The sequence below is a fragment of the Corvus moneduloides genome, chromosome 3 (genome assembly GCF_009650955.1).
Source record: "Corvus moneduloides isolate bCorMon1 chromosome 3, bCorMon1.pri, whole genome shotgun sequence".
In the NCBI taxonomy this organism is placed as follows: domain Eukaryota; kingdom Metazoa; phylum Chordata; class Aves; order Passeriformes; family Corvidae; genus Corvus; species Corvus moneduloides.
Genome location: NC_045478.1, coordinates 108,005,666 through 108,024,116, shown reverse-complemented (window position 1 = coordinate 108,024,116; position 18,451 = coordinate 108,005,666). Strand labels below are relative to the sequence as shown.

At 48.9% G+C, this 18,451-nt stretch overlaps 1 protein-coding gene across 6 annotated transcripts in view; it reads left to right on the top strand.

Moving 5' to 3' along the window:
* Positions 1–18,451, top strand: part of STUM (stum, mechanosensory transduction mediator homolog) — a 48,680-nt gene that overhangs the window by 25,911 nt on the left and 4,318 nt on the right. Inside the window, exons 2-4 of one of the 6 annotated variants that reach the window (XM_032103295.1) lie at positions 7,791–7,970; positions 13,596–13,604; positions 16,609–17,400. In XM_032103295.1, coding sequence (XP_031959186.1) covers positions 7,791–7,970; positions 13,596–13,604; positions 16,609–16,646 — 227 coding nt within the window. In that variant the 3' untranslated portion in view covers positions 16,647–17,400. Of the gene's footprint in view, positions 1–7,790; positions 7,971–13,595; positions 13,605–16,424; positions 17,401–18,451 lie in introns of all 6 variants that reach the window. The other 5 variants (XM_032103294.1, XM_032103296.1, XM_032103299.1 and 2 more) reach the window with 5 other exon arrangements.

Here is an 18,451-nt window from a genome sequence, read left to right as displayed (position 1 = left end):
GTTCAAAACATTGCAGTGCTGCAGAGTAAAAATAATTTTGATGGGTCCATGTATAATTAAAGCTTTAGTAAGTCACTTCACCTCCATGCAGCCCCCCACCCCCCCCCGTAATTTAAGATTTTGCTGTGTATTTTTAGCCTTGGAAGCCTGTGAAAGTTTGTTGCAGTCAAGTTTTGAAGTTTTTGTTTTAAAACTCCGCATTTTTAGAAGAGTTAACTTTTTCTAAAGCATTAAAGATGAGAAAAATCTCATTTTTGATGCAAAGGCACTGCTGTCTTACTTGCACGTGGGCTGTCTTCTGTGGAAGCGACATAAACACTGTCAAGTGTGTTCTGACCACATGACACAAACCTGCTAATAACAGAGAGAGATGCAGAGCTCAGCGCCGGAGCTCCAGCCCGGTGCTGGGACAACTGGGATCACTCATGGGCACCCAGTGCTTTGGGACATGCTGGCCATTTTCCACGTGTGTAGGGAAACCAGGGAGCTAATCCTATACACAGCCTGCCTTCTGCAGGCTTGGGAGTTGGAACAGACCCTGTGGAGATGGGGATTGAGGGTGCCAGCTCTCTCTTGTCAAGTGACTTGTATGTTTTCATCCACAGTGAGACCAAAGGGAACTGAGGGAGCCAGAATTCCCTCTGGATGTCCTTCGGATATGGAAGGGGAAAATAAAAACAATGTGCTGGCAGAAGCTAAACAAAACATTTTTAATAGCAGGCCACAGAGGAAAAATTCATGAGTTATTCTCCATGGCAACATCTAGGTTCTGTCACGTTTGCTGCCTCCACTCTCTCCTCCTTCCCTTTCTCCTCTCCCTCTCCTACCCTTCGGCTCCTGCTGTTCCTGCCTGAGTCCTGCCCACACAGCTGTCCACAGGACCTGGCATTTGCAGGCGATGGCTTTGACACCAAGGTGTCATCAGTGTCCCCCCCGGCTGATCTGAATTTGTGGGATTCACATTTTTAATTCTAAGAGGGACCAAAGCAAGCCTCCTGTTGCCTAAGCTGTCCACTGCTCCTGCTCTTCTTACCCCTCAAATTGTTAAAACCACCTACCCACTCTAGCCCCCTTGCACTGTATTTGGAAGGGGCAGACTTCAGTATGGACACTGGAAAGATGAAAAAAGCTTGCCCATGGCTGCTTAATTAGGCTTTAACCTGAGCTTTTAAGATGTTAGTCTAAAACATGCTTATTTCTAGAAAAAAAAATTCCAAACCAGGCAATTGCACTCAGCTCTGGCTTACTTCCATGGCTGAAATGAATTACAAGTGGAAGGATGTGGGGGACACCTAGGCCCTGCTGGTGCTGCAGCACGGTGTTGCATTCTTGCCACCTCTATGTTCTTCATATTTCATAGTATTGCAGAATCATTAAGGTTGGAAAAGACCTTTGGGGTCACCAAGTCCAACCATCAGCTTGCCAAGAGAAACAAGCCTAGCACCCACTAACCAGTGAGGAATTGCAGTGTCAGTGACAGCCTCCATACCCTGCACTGAGCTCCGGCCCAGCCCATAGGAGCAGCAGCACCAGGAGTTCCTCAGTGCTCCCAAGCTGCTCGGTGGGAGAAGGCCCCAGACTGTCCAGCTGGATGCTGTGCTCCAGGAGTGCACCTGTAACCCTGTGGACTGGTTTTCATCTGTTTCTATGAGTGGCACACGGCTTGGTGTCTTCCATTGCTCACTCAGAGTGCCTCTGAGGAAACTGGGTAGGAATTTGCCCCCTGGCAAAGGAGCACAGCTGGCCACGAGCCAGGTACTCAGTAAAGATCAGCTCTGTCAAGAGGACACCCTGCAGCCTCCACACCTCTACTTCTGCTGCAAACCAAAGAGATTCACTGATTGCCCCCTGCCTGCAACCACAGCTCCCTGAGGGAGCCATGGGAAGAGGAGGCATAGTGGAGACCCTGTCAAGAGCCCTGCAACAGCCACAATGGATGACACAGAGGTACCTCAAATGTTTTCCTGAACCAGCCTTTTCTGTTCAGAGAGCTGCAACAAGCTTGGAGAGAAAGCAGTCTTATCTCAGGGGGTTTAGGTGACACACCTGCACTGGCAGGCTCTCTCTCATGCAGCTCAGGCCCCAGTGAGATCCAGCCAGGTAGAGACTGGGGACACTGGTGAGGATTCACACTGGCCAGAATGCTTCCAGGGGGTTTTGCTTTGCATCTGTTTCCTCAAGCAATGACATAAACCATTGTCTGCTTTAGGAAACTTGAGCAGATGGTCATCCCGGGCATTAATGCTTTGCAACTCCATTTTATCACCTTGTTAATGGTGGCCTTTCCACAGCCCAGCTCTACCCACCTAGGCAGAGGGGGGAATGGTGCTGAGCATCAGCAGATGCTGCCATAGCCCTTCCTTAAGCAAGGTTTTGTAGTTTCCCTCATCATAACCCAAAGGGCTACAGCTGGCATTGGATTGATGCCAAGGATGAGAGGAGGCCTCCAAGCCTGAAACAACTCTTTACAGCTCTAACCAGAGTATTAAAACAAGTTCATGACACTGGGGACCAAGGATGCCTTGACTAACAGATACCATAGCCACTGTTATTCTGAGGCAGTGAGTGCAATCCTTATAACTATTCTTGCACAGCTTTTTCTGACTCATATGAACAAGAACCAGCACATCTCATGAATTTTCAGCACATCCACAATATCTGCCTCACAATACCTACCAGCACTGTTTAATGACAGCTAATAATCACTTTACTTAAGCAAATTCAAAGACGCGCATCAGACACGTCCCCACAGAGCGCTCCCCTGGCACATTACACAGGTACAGCTCATCCCCACAAAACACACACTCATTAATTACATCTCCCCACGATGATCCAACAGCCCTGCTCCCACAGACACCTCCAAGTTTGTTCCCATCTTTGCCTGTACCTGCCTCCAGCTGTGTGTCTCCCGCAGCTTTGCTCCAGCCCCTGAGTCGTGACGTGGCCCTGTTTTTCCTCTCTAGGAGCAGGAAAGGTGACACAGTAATACTGCCTTATTTGCTCCCAGCACTATAGGGGAATGTCTTAAATGATCTCCAGGCTTTCAGGAAGAGGAAGGAGTATTTCCCACCCCCTCCCTGGCTCCAGGCTTTTGTAGGGTAGGGATCGTCATCATAGAATCATTATCATCATCTCCACATGCGGCCCCTGATTGCAGTAATTTGGGTTTCTCCTGTTCCTCCACCTGTTGCAGCTCATCAGATGTGATTTCCTTGCAGCAGAGGTGCTTTCTTTTGGGAAGTTTCAGATATCTGGCTGTCAGCAGGAAGCCCACTAAGTTGTCTGCATGCTCAAGTTACTTGCACTTACACTGTGGTCATCAGTGTCCCGTCTCCCTCCGGCTCCAACCAGGCTCCCACTTCTGATGTTTCTGGGAAGGTGCCATCACAGCTGGTTCTCCACATGAAATGTGCCAAGCTCCTTGTCTGACTAAAGCTCTTGCAGGAGTGCCCAGGATAGGCTTTCTTGTAAAAACAGGAGAGAAAAACTTATTTCATACAGTTTAAGGTATTCCATGACACACAGCCCCTGCTGCTCTCAGATAGCACAGAGGAAACTGTGCAGGACAGGCCATGGTCTCCACCTCATGCCTTTCTCCACTCTGGATGAGTGGCTCAAACAGTAGGGAACCAGGGGAGCCCTCTCCAGGGTGTGAGGTTTTGCTCTAAAAGAAAAAAACCCAAACTATCCCTGTCATACTATTTTGGTGTACTCTGTGAGGCAGGGAACCAGCAGGTGAAGGCCCTGGCTGCCAGGGTACCAGCATACACCAGAGAGGGGACTTTATCCTGCATGGCAATGGACCAGAGAGGAGAGAAAGGGTAAAACCCCCTTCTTTGCCCGTTCATTTAATTGTGTTGTTCTGCAGATAACACAGCCCCTCCATGTTCAATGGGTTAAGCTGTTGGAAACAAGCAGCTTTCTATATTTACTGGTGTAATCTAAAAATACCCCAATTGCACTGACAGCCAAAGCAAGCAGAGGCTCTCAGGGGCTCTTTTTCTATCCCAATGCCATGTGGGTGCCCCAGCTGGCTGACACTGCCCCAGGTGAGACGAGTCCAAAGAGCAAAATTGGTGTCACACCCCCTCACAGGCTTGCTGCACATGGTGCCTTCACCCTCTGCCTCCCAGCTGCTCCAGAACAGCAATGCTCAGCTCCCACCCATCCCTCTGCCCAGCCCCTGGTACTTGCTGGCTTCAGGTGCAACAGGGGCTGTACAGTTCAGCCACGTGATTGCAAGGAGCTGAACAAAGACTCACTGAAAACAGGACAGGACATTTTCATCACCTCCCCTGTGTCCCCAAAGAGGCAGTATTAATTCATGATTTAGAATAATCTGAGATTTCATTGCAGTTTGGGTGTTTTCCACTGGGGAGATAGAAGAAATGCTTACTAAAATTCACTTATGTTATACTGGCATAACTGCGTGGGCATTCAGTTTGTATCTGCTTGTGGAGTTAGTGGTTTGTGTCTGCTGGTTGCACTCACAGCCTGAGTCCTTTTTGGACTGCTGATTTATTTAGCCACCATCACCCCAGCGGTTGGCATTCCGGGTTTAGGATTTCCGGGCTCTAGGGATTCAAGTGTCTGAATGCCTGGTCAGGGAGGGAAATGGTTTGGGTGTCCCAGCTCTGAGGCAGCCAGGTGGTATCAGCAGATACAGCTTGTTTGCCTTCCTTCTTCTCCTCCTCCTCCTCTCCACCTCTCCGTTTCCAGATGCAAATAATTCCATATTTGGCAGGGTGTAACCACGATGGCTTCCTGAGGGGAAAACATCTACTTTGGCAAAAGCATTTAAGACTCTTACTCCTGCTTCACATTCTCAAGCATATGTGGAGTAGGGGAGAAATGCTTCTATCCTATGCCTGCTGGCATGGCTAAAGTCTTGTATTCAAGAATGCCAGCAAGGTCCCAAAGATTGGCTAATCATAATTAATAAAGAAAATGCACTGGTATTGGAAAAATGATTTGGCTCCTGTGAGTAGGAAAGTGGCCTGAAGAGGAATCAGAAGCCAAGGTTCATGAGATTTTAATCCCAGTTTCTGTATCTATTCCCAGTCCAGAGGAGGACACTTAAATGCTTTGTTAGCTTTATTCCTTTCTGAATGGGATTAGACTTTAGCTTAGTCACTGTGGTATTCAGAGCATTAATTGGCTAATTCAGCACCTTGCTCTAATGATGTAAATATCTTAAAAGCTTCACTGGAAGGATTTGAAGCTGTAGTTTAAGAATTATTGCTCATTTATGACCTTTCTTTGTAATACATCTTGGAAGAGTTAAAGGTAAGGCAAGAGGGGAAGATTTTCATTTAAAAAAGAGACAGGCATTTCCATTTGGCAAGATTTTGCATCCTGATGGGAAAACAAAACCACCCAGTCTCTGATCTTGCCTCAATCCATATTTAATCTCAGAGAGTGCTGTAGTGTAATTTTGAAGACAACACTTTCAGGACGCATGAGGGGAAATATTCCAGGCTTCTTTCTGCTTTGAAAAAAATACAAAGAGAAAAAAAAAGGTGGGTGAAGCAGGGCAGAGATGTCACATAATCCTATGGGGGGGACACAAGAGACATGGAAAACAAAGCCAGAGAGCAAAAGACAGCTATGGAGAGATTTACACAACATCCTTTGGGATTATAATGACTTTCCCTTTCCGCTCTGCAGACCCTTTTCTTTTGGTGGATAAGGGGATGAAACCCTGCCTGTGAAAGCCAGAGGAGGAAGCCCGGGGTGGTCCTCATGCAGAAGATGCTGCCCTTGTCCCCGCCAGTGATGCTGTGCTGTAGGGCTGCCTCCCCCTGCCCCAGCAGCACTCACTCCCTCCCCTCCGTGCCTGCTCCATGCCCAGCTCTGGCATGTGCCACAGGGAGGGGGTGGGAATATGAAATCGGATCCAGACAGCAGTAGGAAGACGAGCAGGGTTTCAAGAGCTGGTGGAGTGTTAGGAAGACGCTGGAATTGAAGCTTGCAGAGGGTGGCAGGATTAAAAATAGGCTGTAGCCAGCCTTCCCCAGCATTTTGGCATCTCAGCTGCCTGTTATCCTTGTGACCCACTGAGGAAGAGGCAGCAAAGGGATTCTCTTTTCCACCACCCTGGCAGCACAGGACAAAATGGTATTTTACTTCTAACCAGATGGTTCTGCATTCTTGGTCTAATGAGCTTTACTACAAGGGTGTCAACTGAGTGTTTTGTCCTCACCTTCAGTCAAACCAAGGGACTCCCGCCTTCCTCTGAGTTCAACAAGGCACTCGTGTGCACTGAAGATATGTTCATTCATTCACATCTTACAGGCTGTTTGCAGGCTTCCATCCTTTGAGAGGAAAAAAGGCAGTTTTTATAGAAACCATCAATTTCATTCAATGTATTGAGCAAAGGAAACATTTCACAGAACTATGTTATTCAGTACAATCAACACTGCACCTTGGTACTTAGCAATGCTGCACTTGTTTTTAGAATGATGCCTTAGGTTTTAACTTTCATATTTTTCAAATCCTGTACTGCCCAGTGTGTAACTGAAGTTTCTTGTAGCCTGTTAATTTCTGCTCTCTCATGCTAGGTAGACATAACAAAGCCTCTCTGGGCCTGCTCTCCAAGGACACTCAGACTGTCCTAGGCCCAAAAAGTATAAACCAAAAAACCTCTAAAGGAGGGAAATTACATCATTAACTGAAGCTTTAATTGGAGAATTAACCCTGCTATGCAAATGAACCAAACCTATAAAGGTGTGAAGAACTCGTGACCTGTTGTCCATCCTGGGGTCCATCTTGGCAGTAGCCTCTGGCTCCCCAGGGGGTACCTTTGAAGGCCTTTCAAATAAATACCTACCTTTACTCCCTTACTCCTGTCTAGTCTCTGTTCTCAGGTGGCCTCTCAAGGCACCAAGAAAAGCCCAAAGACAATTCATAATGCTAAGAGGTGATGAAATCCATACTTAGATGAGGTGCCTGAACCTCCTGGCCGACAGCTCATATTTTATAGGAGCCAGGAACAGTTTCTTCTGCTCTTTACCCATATTGTGTATTTCTGTATGTTGCCTGGGGCTTCCCTGAGCTGTGAGTTTCAGCCAGCCATGAGCACACCACATCAGCTAAAAGTAAAAAACCTGCCTTGTCCAATGGCATAAATTTAGGAAGAATCTTTGTGAAAGGCTGCTGTGGTGTAGTTTTTTTCCCCCCAAATTTAACTTTCATGCATCAACAAACTCCTTCATCTGAAACATTTCAGGAAGTCTGAAGTGTGTCTGCAAGATTTCTAAGTTGGTCTCAAGCAGAGCCAAGGGCTGCCACACCAGATCCTCTGGCTCCAGCACTTTAAGAAGTTCAGCTTCCTAAAGTTCTTGGTTAAAACATGCCCTCAGGTAGCAGCTTGTGATTGGGAAAAGCACCGTGCAAAAATGCAGTGCCACTCCTTTTTGTGTGTGTCTGCTCCTTCTAGAGCAGTATTTGTGAATTCTAGAGCAGACTGCCAAACCTTTAGAGATTTCTAGAGCCAGTCCTGCAACTCTGGGTTCAGTTTTCCTTTTTAGAGCTGCTGTGTAGTGTTTCTCCCCAGGGGAGAGCCACCAGGCAGAACAAAGGTATTTCCACAGACACACAGCACTCCCTTGTAGTGCATAAATGGTTACTGTCGGGTGGGGAGGGAAGGAGCCAAAACCCAAAGAGTGCTTTTTCCACCCTGGTGTTCAAGTACGGGAAGTGAGATGCTACGAGGGGAGCAGGTCTAAGGGGAGGGATCTGGCAGGAGGCCGAGGCTCTCAGTGGGTGTTGTGCTGCTGCTCTCTCCCCAGGAACGTTCGTGTCGGCGTTCACGGTGCTGTGTGGGGCCCGCACTGACCTCCCTGACCGGCACATGTGCTGTGTCTTCTGGCTGAACATCGCTGCTGCCCTCATCCAGATCCTGACGGCCATCGTCATGGTCGGCTGGATCATGAGCATATTTTGGGGCATGGACATGGTCATTCTTGCAAGTAAGTACAGTGCACTCGCCCTCCTGACTTCTCCTCTCCGTGCCCGTGTTGCTGGGTCCCAGATAATGTCCCTGCAAGCCACTGGGCTGCACTGTAGGGAAGAAGAGCCACAGGATGGGCTCTGCAAGTCCATGAGAAACACAGTAGGCAGAGAAATTGCTAGGAGGCAGTAGGAATGGGCCCTGTGACATTTGTGGGAGAGCCTCCCATCCCACCACATGGGTCAAGAACTTCTCTTTATGAAATGAAATGTGCAGGAAGGGGGAACACTGTGAACTCTGCTGTCTGGAGCCTCGTCTGCCGTGGTCACATCCATTTGAACAAGAAAGCCCTTTCTCCCTTGCAACTCTGGCTGCAAATCTGTGGTTAGTGAGATGTTTCTGCTAGGCTGGTTCTGCTCCCAGGGCCAGTTGTCCCCAAAAAAGCCCTGGGGATTCTCCTGGACCCTCCCCTTCCTCCCCAGGATACATTTACCCAATGTTCTGTTTTGTTTTTTTTCATGTCTCAGACCATATTCTTAGGCTGAGCCAGCAGGCAGCAGAAGCTGCTCCTAGCAAGACTACCCATACACCCTTGGAGTTGACTAAAACATAAGCCTAAGGAAAGAAGAATCCTTTTTAAAATTTACATAATTTAAGTCCCCAGTTAGTAGATATTACCAACCCAGAATACAGTAACTTTTATCTGGTAGAAGCTTTCACTGGTGTAAAAGTTGTATCATACCTCCTGTATCCTGGTGCAGAGGATTGAGGTGACAGCCTCACCTCACCTCCAAAGCCAGAAGCACACAGAGCTCAGGGTGCTGGTGGCATCTGCAAAACCCCACTCCCTTTCCAGAGGCTGTCAGAGGCCGCTGGGAAAGCCCTCAAGCCAAACAGGTCTGAGATCTTTCAGGCCGACAGGACAGGCAGTTCCCAAAGCAAGCCTTTCTCCCAGAGACCATCTTACCAGCAGCTCTGGCCTTTTGGTTTGAAGGGGCTCCACTTTGTCATCTCTGCTGGTGACATCTGTGGCTGCATGACAGAAGGGAAGAGAGGATCTCAGGGAGTTGCCAGGAACCTGCCTAAAGACAAAATGGATGAAATTGAAAAAAACAAAAAGCAGGAAACCAGTCCACATTTTCAGCTGCCAACCCAAGGGGTTAAACCCTCTCACCAAACCACCTGCTAATTTCTGAGCCAGCTTCAGTTAGGGCAGTCCTCATGCAGAGCAAACGATGGATATTAAAAACCTCAACATGTGCAAAGTAAAAGCTTTCCTCGGGATGAAGGCACTATTGCTCTTTGCTTTACCCTGCAAACCACCTGCCACGTTTCCTTCCAGATGTACCTGCAGAGCAGGTGATTTCTGAGGCTAAATTGTGAATTGGTGTACATGTGTGATGTGTCCTTAAGAATCTGCTGGATTTGTGTGTAATCCCATAACTGCGTGTTCATAATCATAAGCTCTTCTGCTCTTCCTCTGCGGGGCAGCCCCCGTGTGCGGTTTGCTGTCTGGCAGAACCCCATTCTGCAGGGGTGGGGAGAGTCAGGAAAGCATCTGTCCTGATAAAGAATCACCACTGAAACTGTGACCTGCTTTGCTCCAAAGCCCTGCTCTCCAGCTGGAGGGGTTGGCACTTAGGAGGGTCTTACTGGAGGTTCTGCTCCACCTTCACTGTTGAGGAAAACCACACAGCTTGGAAGTATCTCCCAAACACTCTTTCCCACATCTGGCTGGATTCCACCAGCCTGGGAGGCAGAGGATGGATGAGCAGCATGTGGTGGGAATGCTCAATCAAGAGGTCCCCAAGCACAGCAGCAGTATTTCATCCCTCTGGTGGTAGTAGAGAGTGGCAAGAGGAACCAGCATGTCTTATGTTTCACCAGCAGCATCTGACGAGTTGCAGCCCTTGGGAGTTTCTTTCCATCTCATTAAATAGCTGCTTTTAAGTTTACATGCCATGCAGAGAAAGTAGTGGGTAAATAAGGCAGCTCTTGGTTGATGGAGAATAAAAGAAAAAACTCAATTGAGACAAGGAGTAAAGTGATCGGTTGCTCTTAGGTGGATCAAACAGCCCTGTCAGACCCAAAGTGGTTCTTGTTATCATGCTAAAAATAAAATAATAACTTAAGAAGGAAACCATGTTTCAAATTCAAGAAATAAGACATTTCATTTAAGAACACTGCCAGGAAACAGTTTGCCTTGGCTGGGTTTTGTTTGCATGCAAACCATTGGAGGCACTGGACAGAAATCGTACACCATCGCAACTTAAATCTGTGTGCAGATGGGAAATAGTTAACAAAATGTGAAAATACTGCCCACCTCTAGTCCCCTTGCCTTGAAGTGGTCGATCCCATGTGTCCCTGTGAGGGTGCCATGCTATTTGGATGGGCTAGAGGCAGAACACAGAGGATGCTGTCTAAGCTGGTGAGGGCTGGCAGTGAGGAGGAAGGTGGGAAGCAGCCAAGGGTTGGAGACTCTGCTCGGACTTTCCCTAAGTGATAAGTACCTTGCTCCCTGGATCTGGGCCTCTCTGTTAGCTGGTAGAGAGCTGGGAGGGAGTTAGAACCACAGAATCATAAAATCACTGAGGTTGAAAAAAACCTCCAAAATCATTGAGTCTGAGTCTTAAGCCATCACCATCGTGTCCACCACTGAACCATGTCCCCAAGTGCCACATCCACATGCCTTTTGAACGGGAGCCTTGTTGCAACTTTTCATCTTCTAGTGCTATTTCCCAGGCATGGAAAGGGGGAGTCTGCTCTGAAGATAATGGCATACTGTCCTTAATGAGGGAACAAGGAGAAGAATTATAGGCCAATCAGGTATACTTCAATTACTGGAAGAAGTAATCAAGTAAGTGACTCACATGCATTTAGAAAATAAAATACAAAAATAAAAAACCCCCACAAAGTCACTGCAGGTTTGTCCAGAGCGAGCTGTGTCAGGCTGGCTTGATTCCCTTTGGTGGCAGAGGAATTAATTTTGTGTGAGGTGGCAGCAGTCAGCCATCCCTAACCTTCAGATGCTGACCCCGTCTCGCACAGCGTTCCTACCAGCAAGCCAGGGGGACGTGGCCTGCGTGAAAATGTGCTTGAGAACTGTCCTCTAAATGGATTTTCCTGACCTGGGAAGAGATAAAGAGAGGTGTGTTGAAAGGTCCCTCCTGAATCCAGCTCTGCTCAGTATTTTCATTTGTGGCTTGAGGATGGACTGGAGGAGAGGCTCCCCAGCTGCACACCAGTGCTGGACAGTGCCCGGATCCACGCAAATCAAAGAAATGGTCTGGAAAGAGTAAGTGCTGCTCAGCAGGGACAAGCCCAAGACTCTACGGAAGTATTAATTGACTGCATAAATACACACTAGGGAACAACTTGTTTTTCAGGGAAGGATGTGGTGGCTGCAGTGAGTCACAAGTGGCACAGGGGGAACATTGCTACGGAGGGAACAAACACCACACAGGCAGGTGGGAGCAGAGCTTGTAGGGCTTTCACTGATCCCATCACCTTTCTCTGCATGCATAAAGCTGTGGTGAGGCTTGTGGCCAACTTTGGAGGCTGTACTTCAAGTGGAAAACCTGGAGAGAGTCCAGAGAACCGTAAGACAGTAGGCGTGTTGGTGATGAAGGTGTTCAGTGGGCTAGTCAATGTGAGAGGGCAGCAGTTCAGCCTAAGACAGACTTAAATAACACCAGGAAGGACCTGTGTGGAAATTAGAAGACATTTTTCCTCCAGTAAGGTCAAAGTGCTGCAGAGGTGGCATGGCAAGATCTGCTCTCTCTGTCCCTGGAAGACCCCAAGAGTGGGTAGACCCGTGTCTGTCAGGGACAAGCAAGAGACCGACTGACCTGGGGGGTCCTGTCCAACCCTCATCTCCTCTAAGGTGCACTTTAGCAGCATAATATCCCAGAAGGAAAGTAAATTGAATGCAGTTTTGCTGTCACTGTTAATTACTTTTGGCAGCACCACAGCACAGGGTATTTTCTCTGCTAATTTAAACGAACTGCCAGCTGGCCCCGTTGGACACCACAGATATCTTCCTTAAGCGGCCATATGGCTTTGGGAACAGTCCTCTGCTGTACCTGCTGTCTGAAGGCAAAGGTAGAATTACAAAGGAGCACTTAATTCTTTTGCCAAAAAATGTCTGGGCAGCACTGCTGCACTGTGCTCTCCTCAAAGCCCTCGCCAGCTCTGCGGGGATGATGCACAGAGCTGAGGCAAACCAGAGCTAATTAGCTGGCCAAGGCCAACTGGAAAACGAGCCTCCTAAGGCTTTCCAGGCAAAGCTCCCTCTGCTAAGGCACACCTTGTTCCCAGCCCACATCTTCATTAGCCCCGCTGTGCGGAATGAACACAGTGGAATGGCCTTTCCAGAAGTCCCCACCTGCTCAGAGCCTGTTATAAAAGGTTGTGTGCCATTTCTTGACAGAAACACCAGAGAAATAATATAGTAATGTCCTGCTGATGTGGCACAGGGGATACAAGTCAGGGACTGTATGTCCAGGCATTGCTTTGCCTCTGCTGAACGCAGCCAAGAAGTCAAGCCTGCTTTCTGAAGGAAGCCCTCCCTCAGCTTTTGGCCTCTGAATGAACGATGGCTGCACCATCGCTCTCAGGTTCACTGGAGGGGGCTTCAGCTGACTCTTGGGGCTATTGCCAGCCAGTAGTGAGAACTCACCTGTAATCATGCCATCCTTGTCACTCCTTTGCTAATTGGTCTGCTCAGACCCTGCCAGAAGCAGCAGTAGATGATTGCACAGTCACTGTATCCTCAGGCTCCGAGGGACTTTGGGGAGCATCACCGAACCTCTCTGCTCTGCAGGACCTCTGCTAGGGCAGGTAATACGGCTGTCCTGGGAAGGAAAGGGGAGCAGAAGGCCCAAAACAACTGGTAACCCTTCATGAGATGAAGAAAATTCCGAGGACAAATTGCCTGCTTAGACTTATTACTCTTTTTAAAAAAATCTAAAAAGAGCCATCACTCAAACTAGGCCTGAGGAAAGTAGTTAAAATACCCTTTTTTACAGTTTCCTACCAAATGAAGTGGTGGGGCAAGTTCTTAAACTATTGTAGGAATGTTAAATAGCACCAGTGTTTGCAGCACCCAGGCAGGCTGAGGCATGCTGTGGTTGTGAGTTATCTGTGGACACAAGCAAATTCATCAGGGAAACTACCAAAAACTCTTCAGGTGTAGTGTTCCCAGCTCCCAGACTGTGAATGGCATGCCATGTGCCCTTTGGTACACTGTGATGTCTTGTTTGATGCCTTCCTTCAGTGGTTCCCCTTCAGTCAAACCCATGAAATACCGATGACATGGAGGAAAGATTTTCTGGGAGCATTGCTCAGAGGTGCTAGCCCATCCAGCTTGTCTGGCTTGGGGCTGGAAAAGCAGATGATGATTGCCCTATCGTCTTTAAACAAGAGTCCCAAATGAAATGATCCACTTCAAGTAAAGGATTTTAAGTAATGTTTAGCCCTGGTGTGAATGTCTGATGGTAGAGCAGCTGTTCTCTGTTTACTCTGCAGCCTCAGTTTGTTCATTCTCTTCTGGTTCTCCATGTGTTTCAGATATATCGTCTACAGTTACATTTCTCCCTCTCTCTTTCTTTCATGTTCCTTTGCCTCCTTTTGTTCACCATCAAAGTCTCACAAGGTAAGTTTGTTTCTGTTCTTCCTCCTCCTCCTCCTCACACTCCGAGGCAGTTTCCCGTGGAGAGCAGTGAGCATCGGTCAGGGCACGACATCTGGAAGTCGCTTTGGCCAGTGCTGCCCACTCCCAGCCCAAGTCCAGCCATGTGCCTCTACATACGTGTGTCCGACTGTCTCTGTGTCTGTCCTTTGGCTGCACAGCCCCAGGGATGGTGAAAATCTTCACACAGCATTGAAATGCCTCTGGGGATGCCCCAAGGGCCCCCTCGGAGCAGAGCAGGAACCCATTTCAGCCTTGAAGCCGCCCTCTGCACAAACCCAGCCCTAGAAGGACAGCCTGTGCACAGACTGAGTTCTTTTTGCCTCAGTCTTACATGCCATGGTTTACAGGAGAAGTGTAATTTCAAGTAAACTGGATTAAATCAGTGACTTTGTGCACAGGCCCACTTAATCCTGAACCCGGAGCTGTCTGTTGTACAGGATTGCACCTCAACTTTATTGCAGGCATATTAACGTAAAGCTGCTTCCTACAGAACAGCTATTCCTGTGCAAGAAATGCAGTAACTATTTTCACATATAAACTATTTGATAAGTTACGTCTGAAATCTTGTAATAAACGAGTTTAGCATAGGACAGGTCATTTTTTGCCTTACTTTGGTCATGTAAAGAGAGAGACAGGCTTGGCCACTGTAACTTCCTTCCAGCCAGCTTCAACACCAATAGCCAGACTGAAAGGATTTCTCAGTCTTAATTTTCTTCTATCTCAATAAAAGGCATGGTTGTACAAGCAAGTTACTGTTACTTTTGCTGAGGATTTAAGGCAGGCCCCACCTTTTTGGTCCATGGGGTTGGTTGGTTGGTTGGTTTTTTTTTTTTTTAACTGTGCTCCCTAAACAATTAAACCAGTGCCATAGACAAGCCCCAAGTACAGATTTCCAGCCAGCTCACCTTGCCTTCAGAGCTGGCTCACACTTAAAACATAAATGCATGTGAAATCATCATTTTGCCCCCTAGAAAAAGCTGTTTGAAAGAGATGAGAGTCTTTCTGTTCAGCTGCACACAAAAGGCAGCAATTCAGTTAAGTGTCATTAATCTGTCCCTTGTGCTTGTTTAACAGCAGGAGATCCAGACTGCCAAGCCTGGGTGAATGTGTGGATTTTTTCCAAAGTACAGCAAAGTTCATTTGCTGGAGTCAATTCTTAGTTCAGCAAAAAGTCCCTTAGAGATAGGGGTTCTGGCACCTGCTGGTATTTTGTGTTCAGTTTCTGTAAGGCACTTAAAAAAGACTAACATGAGGGTTGGAAAGAAATATTACAAAGCATAAATGGGAAAGTGTTTGAAAAGTTAAGCATTCTTCTGAGATATGAAATGTCAGGCCTCTTTGAAATTCAAAATATAAAAATGACAGGCTACTTACGTTATTTAAACTAAGAAAAAAACCCCTCCAGATTTTAAAAAGTTTTTTAGTTGAAAGATCTTCACTGTGGCAGGCAGTGCAAGAAAGGACAGTTTGCTTCTTTAATAAGGAGATCTTTTGCATTGATACAGTCAGAATAACAAGCCCAGCTTCTCTTGGAAGGAGAGTGGGTAAAGCTTCTGGCACAGTCACTGCAACCGCTTAGGAAAGCATTAAAAAATCCAGTATTTTTCTCATTATCCTGGACCAGCACAGGAGCTGCAGATGCTCTCCTATTGCCCTTCCCTGCCCTAGCCCTCCTGGGGGATGGAGCTGTCCTCTATGGGATTTGCAGCCCTCAAGCACGGTGTGCAGGACAGTAAATAATCTGGGGCCCAGGACCCCGAGGAGCTGTGACAAGCAGCAGGACAAGCTGCTCAAGCCCTTGCAACATCCGTGGGGCTGCAACACAGTGGGGACCCCAAAGGCTTTGCTGTCTTGGTTGGGAAGAGCATCAAACCTCATGGCCACAGGAGAGGAAAGGGTGTGAAAGAACAGATATCCAGGCAGTTTCCTTGGTTTTGCTGCTGAAAAGTTCAGTTTCCTCCAGGCCCACCAGATGGCTGCTGTGCCCTAACTAAAGCACCTGTAATTCTGCTGGGCTGAAGCAAAGCAAGTGCAGAACCAGGCAGTGAGAATATCATTAGAGGCATCCCGAGATCTTTGTTTGAACTCTGACATGTCAGCCTGTGATCCAAGGCATTCCTCTTCTCCTCCAAGAAGTGTTTGTTCACCTGTGCAAACTGCAGTGCAAATTGGTTGCTGCTGGGGAGCACCCTTAGCAAAAGCCAGCATGGGAACAAAAGGATGGAGAGAGGAAACCAACCTCCTCCTGCCTGGCAGTGCTCTGGGAGGACGAGGTTCAAACACAAATAGATCACAAGGAGAGATGCGTGTCGGATGCACAATCTGCCAGGTCAGTGCTTGGGAACAGCCGTGTCTCTGGAGCAGGATACAAGGGCATCCATTTCCCCTGCACTGCAGGAAAACACACTCCATGAAAGCTTTAGGTTATGGGGCTGGAACTGGTGACCGCTGGTACTTCTGTGCCTTTACAATCTCTTCAAGCAGAGCTGCCTGTGCCCATGCCAGGCTGGTGGCAGGCGGGTGCCACAGCAGCAGGGCTGGCTGCCAGCGTCCCCACGGCTGTGCCAGGAAGGTGGCAGCACCAGGCAGCTGTTGGCTAAAGCAGGGCAGGGTGGCTGCTCCGGGCAGCCTGGCCACGAGGGGCAATGTGGCAGCCTCCCTGTTTTCCCACGTGGTTTTTGCCACTCCTGGTAAACCAGGCTTGTGGCTTGCTTGAGCCTCACCGAGGGTCCTCGTTAGGAATTAACTCTAATCATGTTCCCTTCCCCTCCCTCCTCACAGGCTACAAGGAACAGGGGATCCCACAGCAGCTGTAGTGGCTGGGACAAGTATGGTCAGAGAAACACGGCGAGAGATTTCCTTTGGCAGCCGTGGGCCACGGACCTTTTCATTACCCTTTGTCTCTCTTCTTCTCCCTTTTGTTTTGTTTCCCTGTGTCTGCCCGCTTCACCTGCCCGTCCAGCGGAGCGGAGATGCCGAGCAGCCGGCGCAGACTTGCACTGACGGCCCCGAGCAGCGGAGATGAGGCAAGCATGGCTTGGCTTAGGAGTGGTCCCGGCCAGCACGCGGTGGGCGGCCGACGAGGAGGACGAGGGTGCCCGGACAAGGAAACACCCTTGGCGAAGGTGGCACCTGAGCAGGCAGCTGAACCAGGGGAGTGGGAGATGCTGCTTTCTCTCTCCTCCCGGGGGAGGTCGCTGTGAAGACGTTTTGCCTCCTTTTTATGCTCGCTGTTAAAGGACGCTGGCTGCGAACATCAAATGCCAAGGAGCTATTCATAGATATATGTACAGGCTGTCAGAGCAAACCAGTGGTACTTTTTTCCCACCCCGAGATTCCATCCTTGACTGCTTTGCAGTAGTGGAGGGTCCAACCCAGCTGTCTGTGTATATATGACGCTCACTGAAGCTCTGTCCCCACAGATGTCTTGAGAAAAGTGCTTGCTGTAAATCGTATTGTACCGCTGAAGTGACTGGGGCCACGCCCTGCTTCCATCCGCTGCCACCATGCAAAGACCAGAGCTCCCACCAGCCCAGGGGACACATGCCTAGCACAGGACCGGTGTCCTGCAGCACCTCGCCTCTAGGGCAGCGAGTACAGCCTTGTGCTGCCAAAAGCCTCTCGTGTAAAACAGTACTGGGGGAGCCAAAGAACGAGACTTTTCCTGCTCCGAAAGGGACTTGCTGGCAGCGTCTCTGTGCTTTGGAAATGGATCCCCTTAGAGCGCGCCGAGTGCTCCTGGCTGAAGCTTCCCCAGGTAAGTGTCTGAAGCTCCAGGATCACAACCTGGTGCTTTGGGAGCTGTTGTGGCTGGAAGGCCCATGGCCAAACGGGGTAGGGCTGGGATTTCATAGTTTGAACCTGATGTGCAGAGTTGCAGTGGCCATCCAGGTGGAATGACCCCTCTGATCCTCAGCGTGGTGTCAGCACCTGGATGATTTTCCACTCCAGAAAGATGGCAGGAGGAGGAGCCCTGCTGAAAGAGGACAATGCCAGGCTGCTCCCATCCAGGGAGAGTCCTTCCAGCCAGAGGAGCTTCACACAAACCCACTGCCAAAACAGGGAGCCGCCCAGGCATGGCAGAGCTGAGACCCACTCCCAGCCCACTGCTCCTGCCAAGAGGCAGACGGTGAGAAAGGGATGGCAGCAAACCCCAGTGCTCTACAAGTGTCTAGCCTCTCCTGGTATGATGGTCTGCTTTTAACAAAGGTTTTTATTTTTCATGCAGAACAGGTCCTGTCAGCTAAAATACCTCCTGTTGTAAAGAGAGCTGGGGTGTCAAACAGCAGCCAGTGCCCCTGAGCTGCCCACCAAGGGTGGAGGAGAGCCCTGTGCTGGGCAGGGCACCTGTCGGTGATCCCACAGAGAGCTGCTGGGGCAGGAAGCTCCTTCGGTGTTTTGGTGTAAACCTCTGGCTTAGTCTCCCCACAGGCCCAGGTGTTCTCCTGATGTCTGGACACTGTCTGGCTTTAATGCAAGACCTCTCTTCCCAGAAAGTTTCCTACCTGCCCAATGCCCGCCCTGCGCTGTGAGCCCACAGCCTGTGGAAAGCAGGCATCAGTACCTCTTTGCTCCCCCAGCTCAGGAGGTCCTTCTCAAGGGCTAAGGATAAAGCATCATCCACAGTCCCAACTAACTCGTGGTGGGACAGGACCCCTCCAAACTATGCACATTTATCCTATGCAGGCATCAGAATGGATGGCAGACTTTTTTCACTTCACCCTTCCATGGTTGTGTGCTATAAAAAGCTTTGGGCTGCCTGAAAAGGAGAAAGGGGCAGAGAGTTGGGAGCCTTGGGAACACCGGCC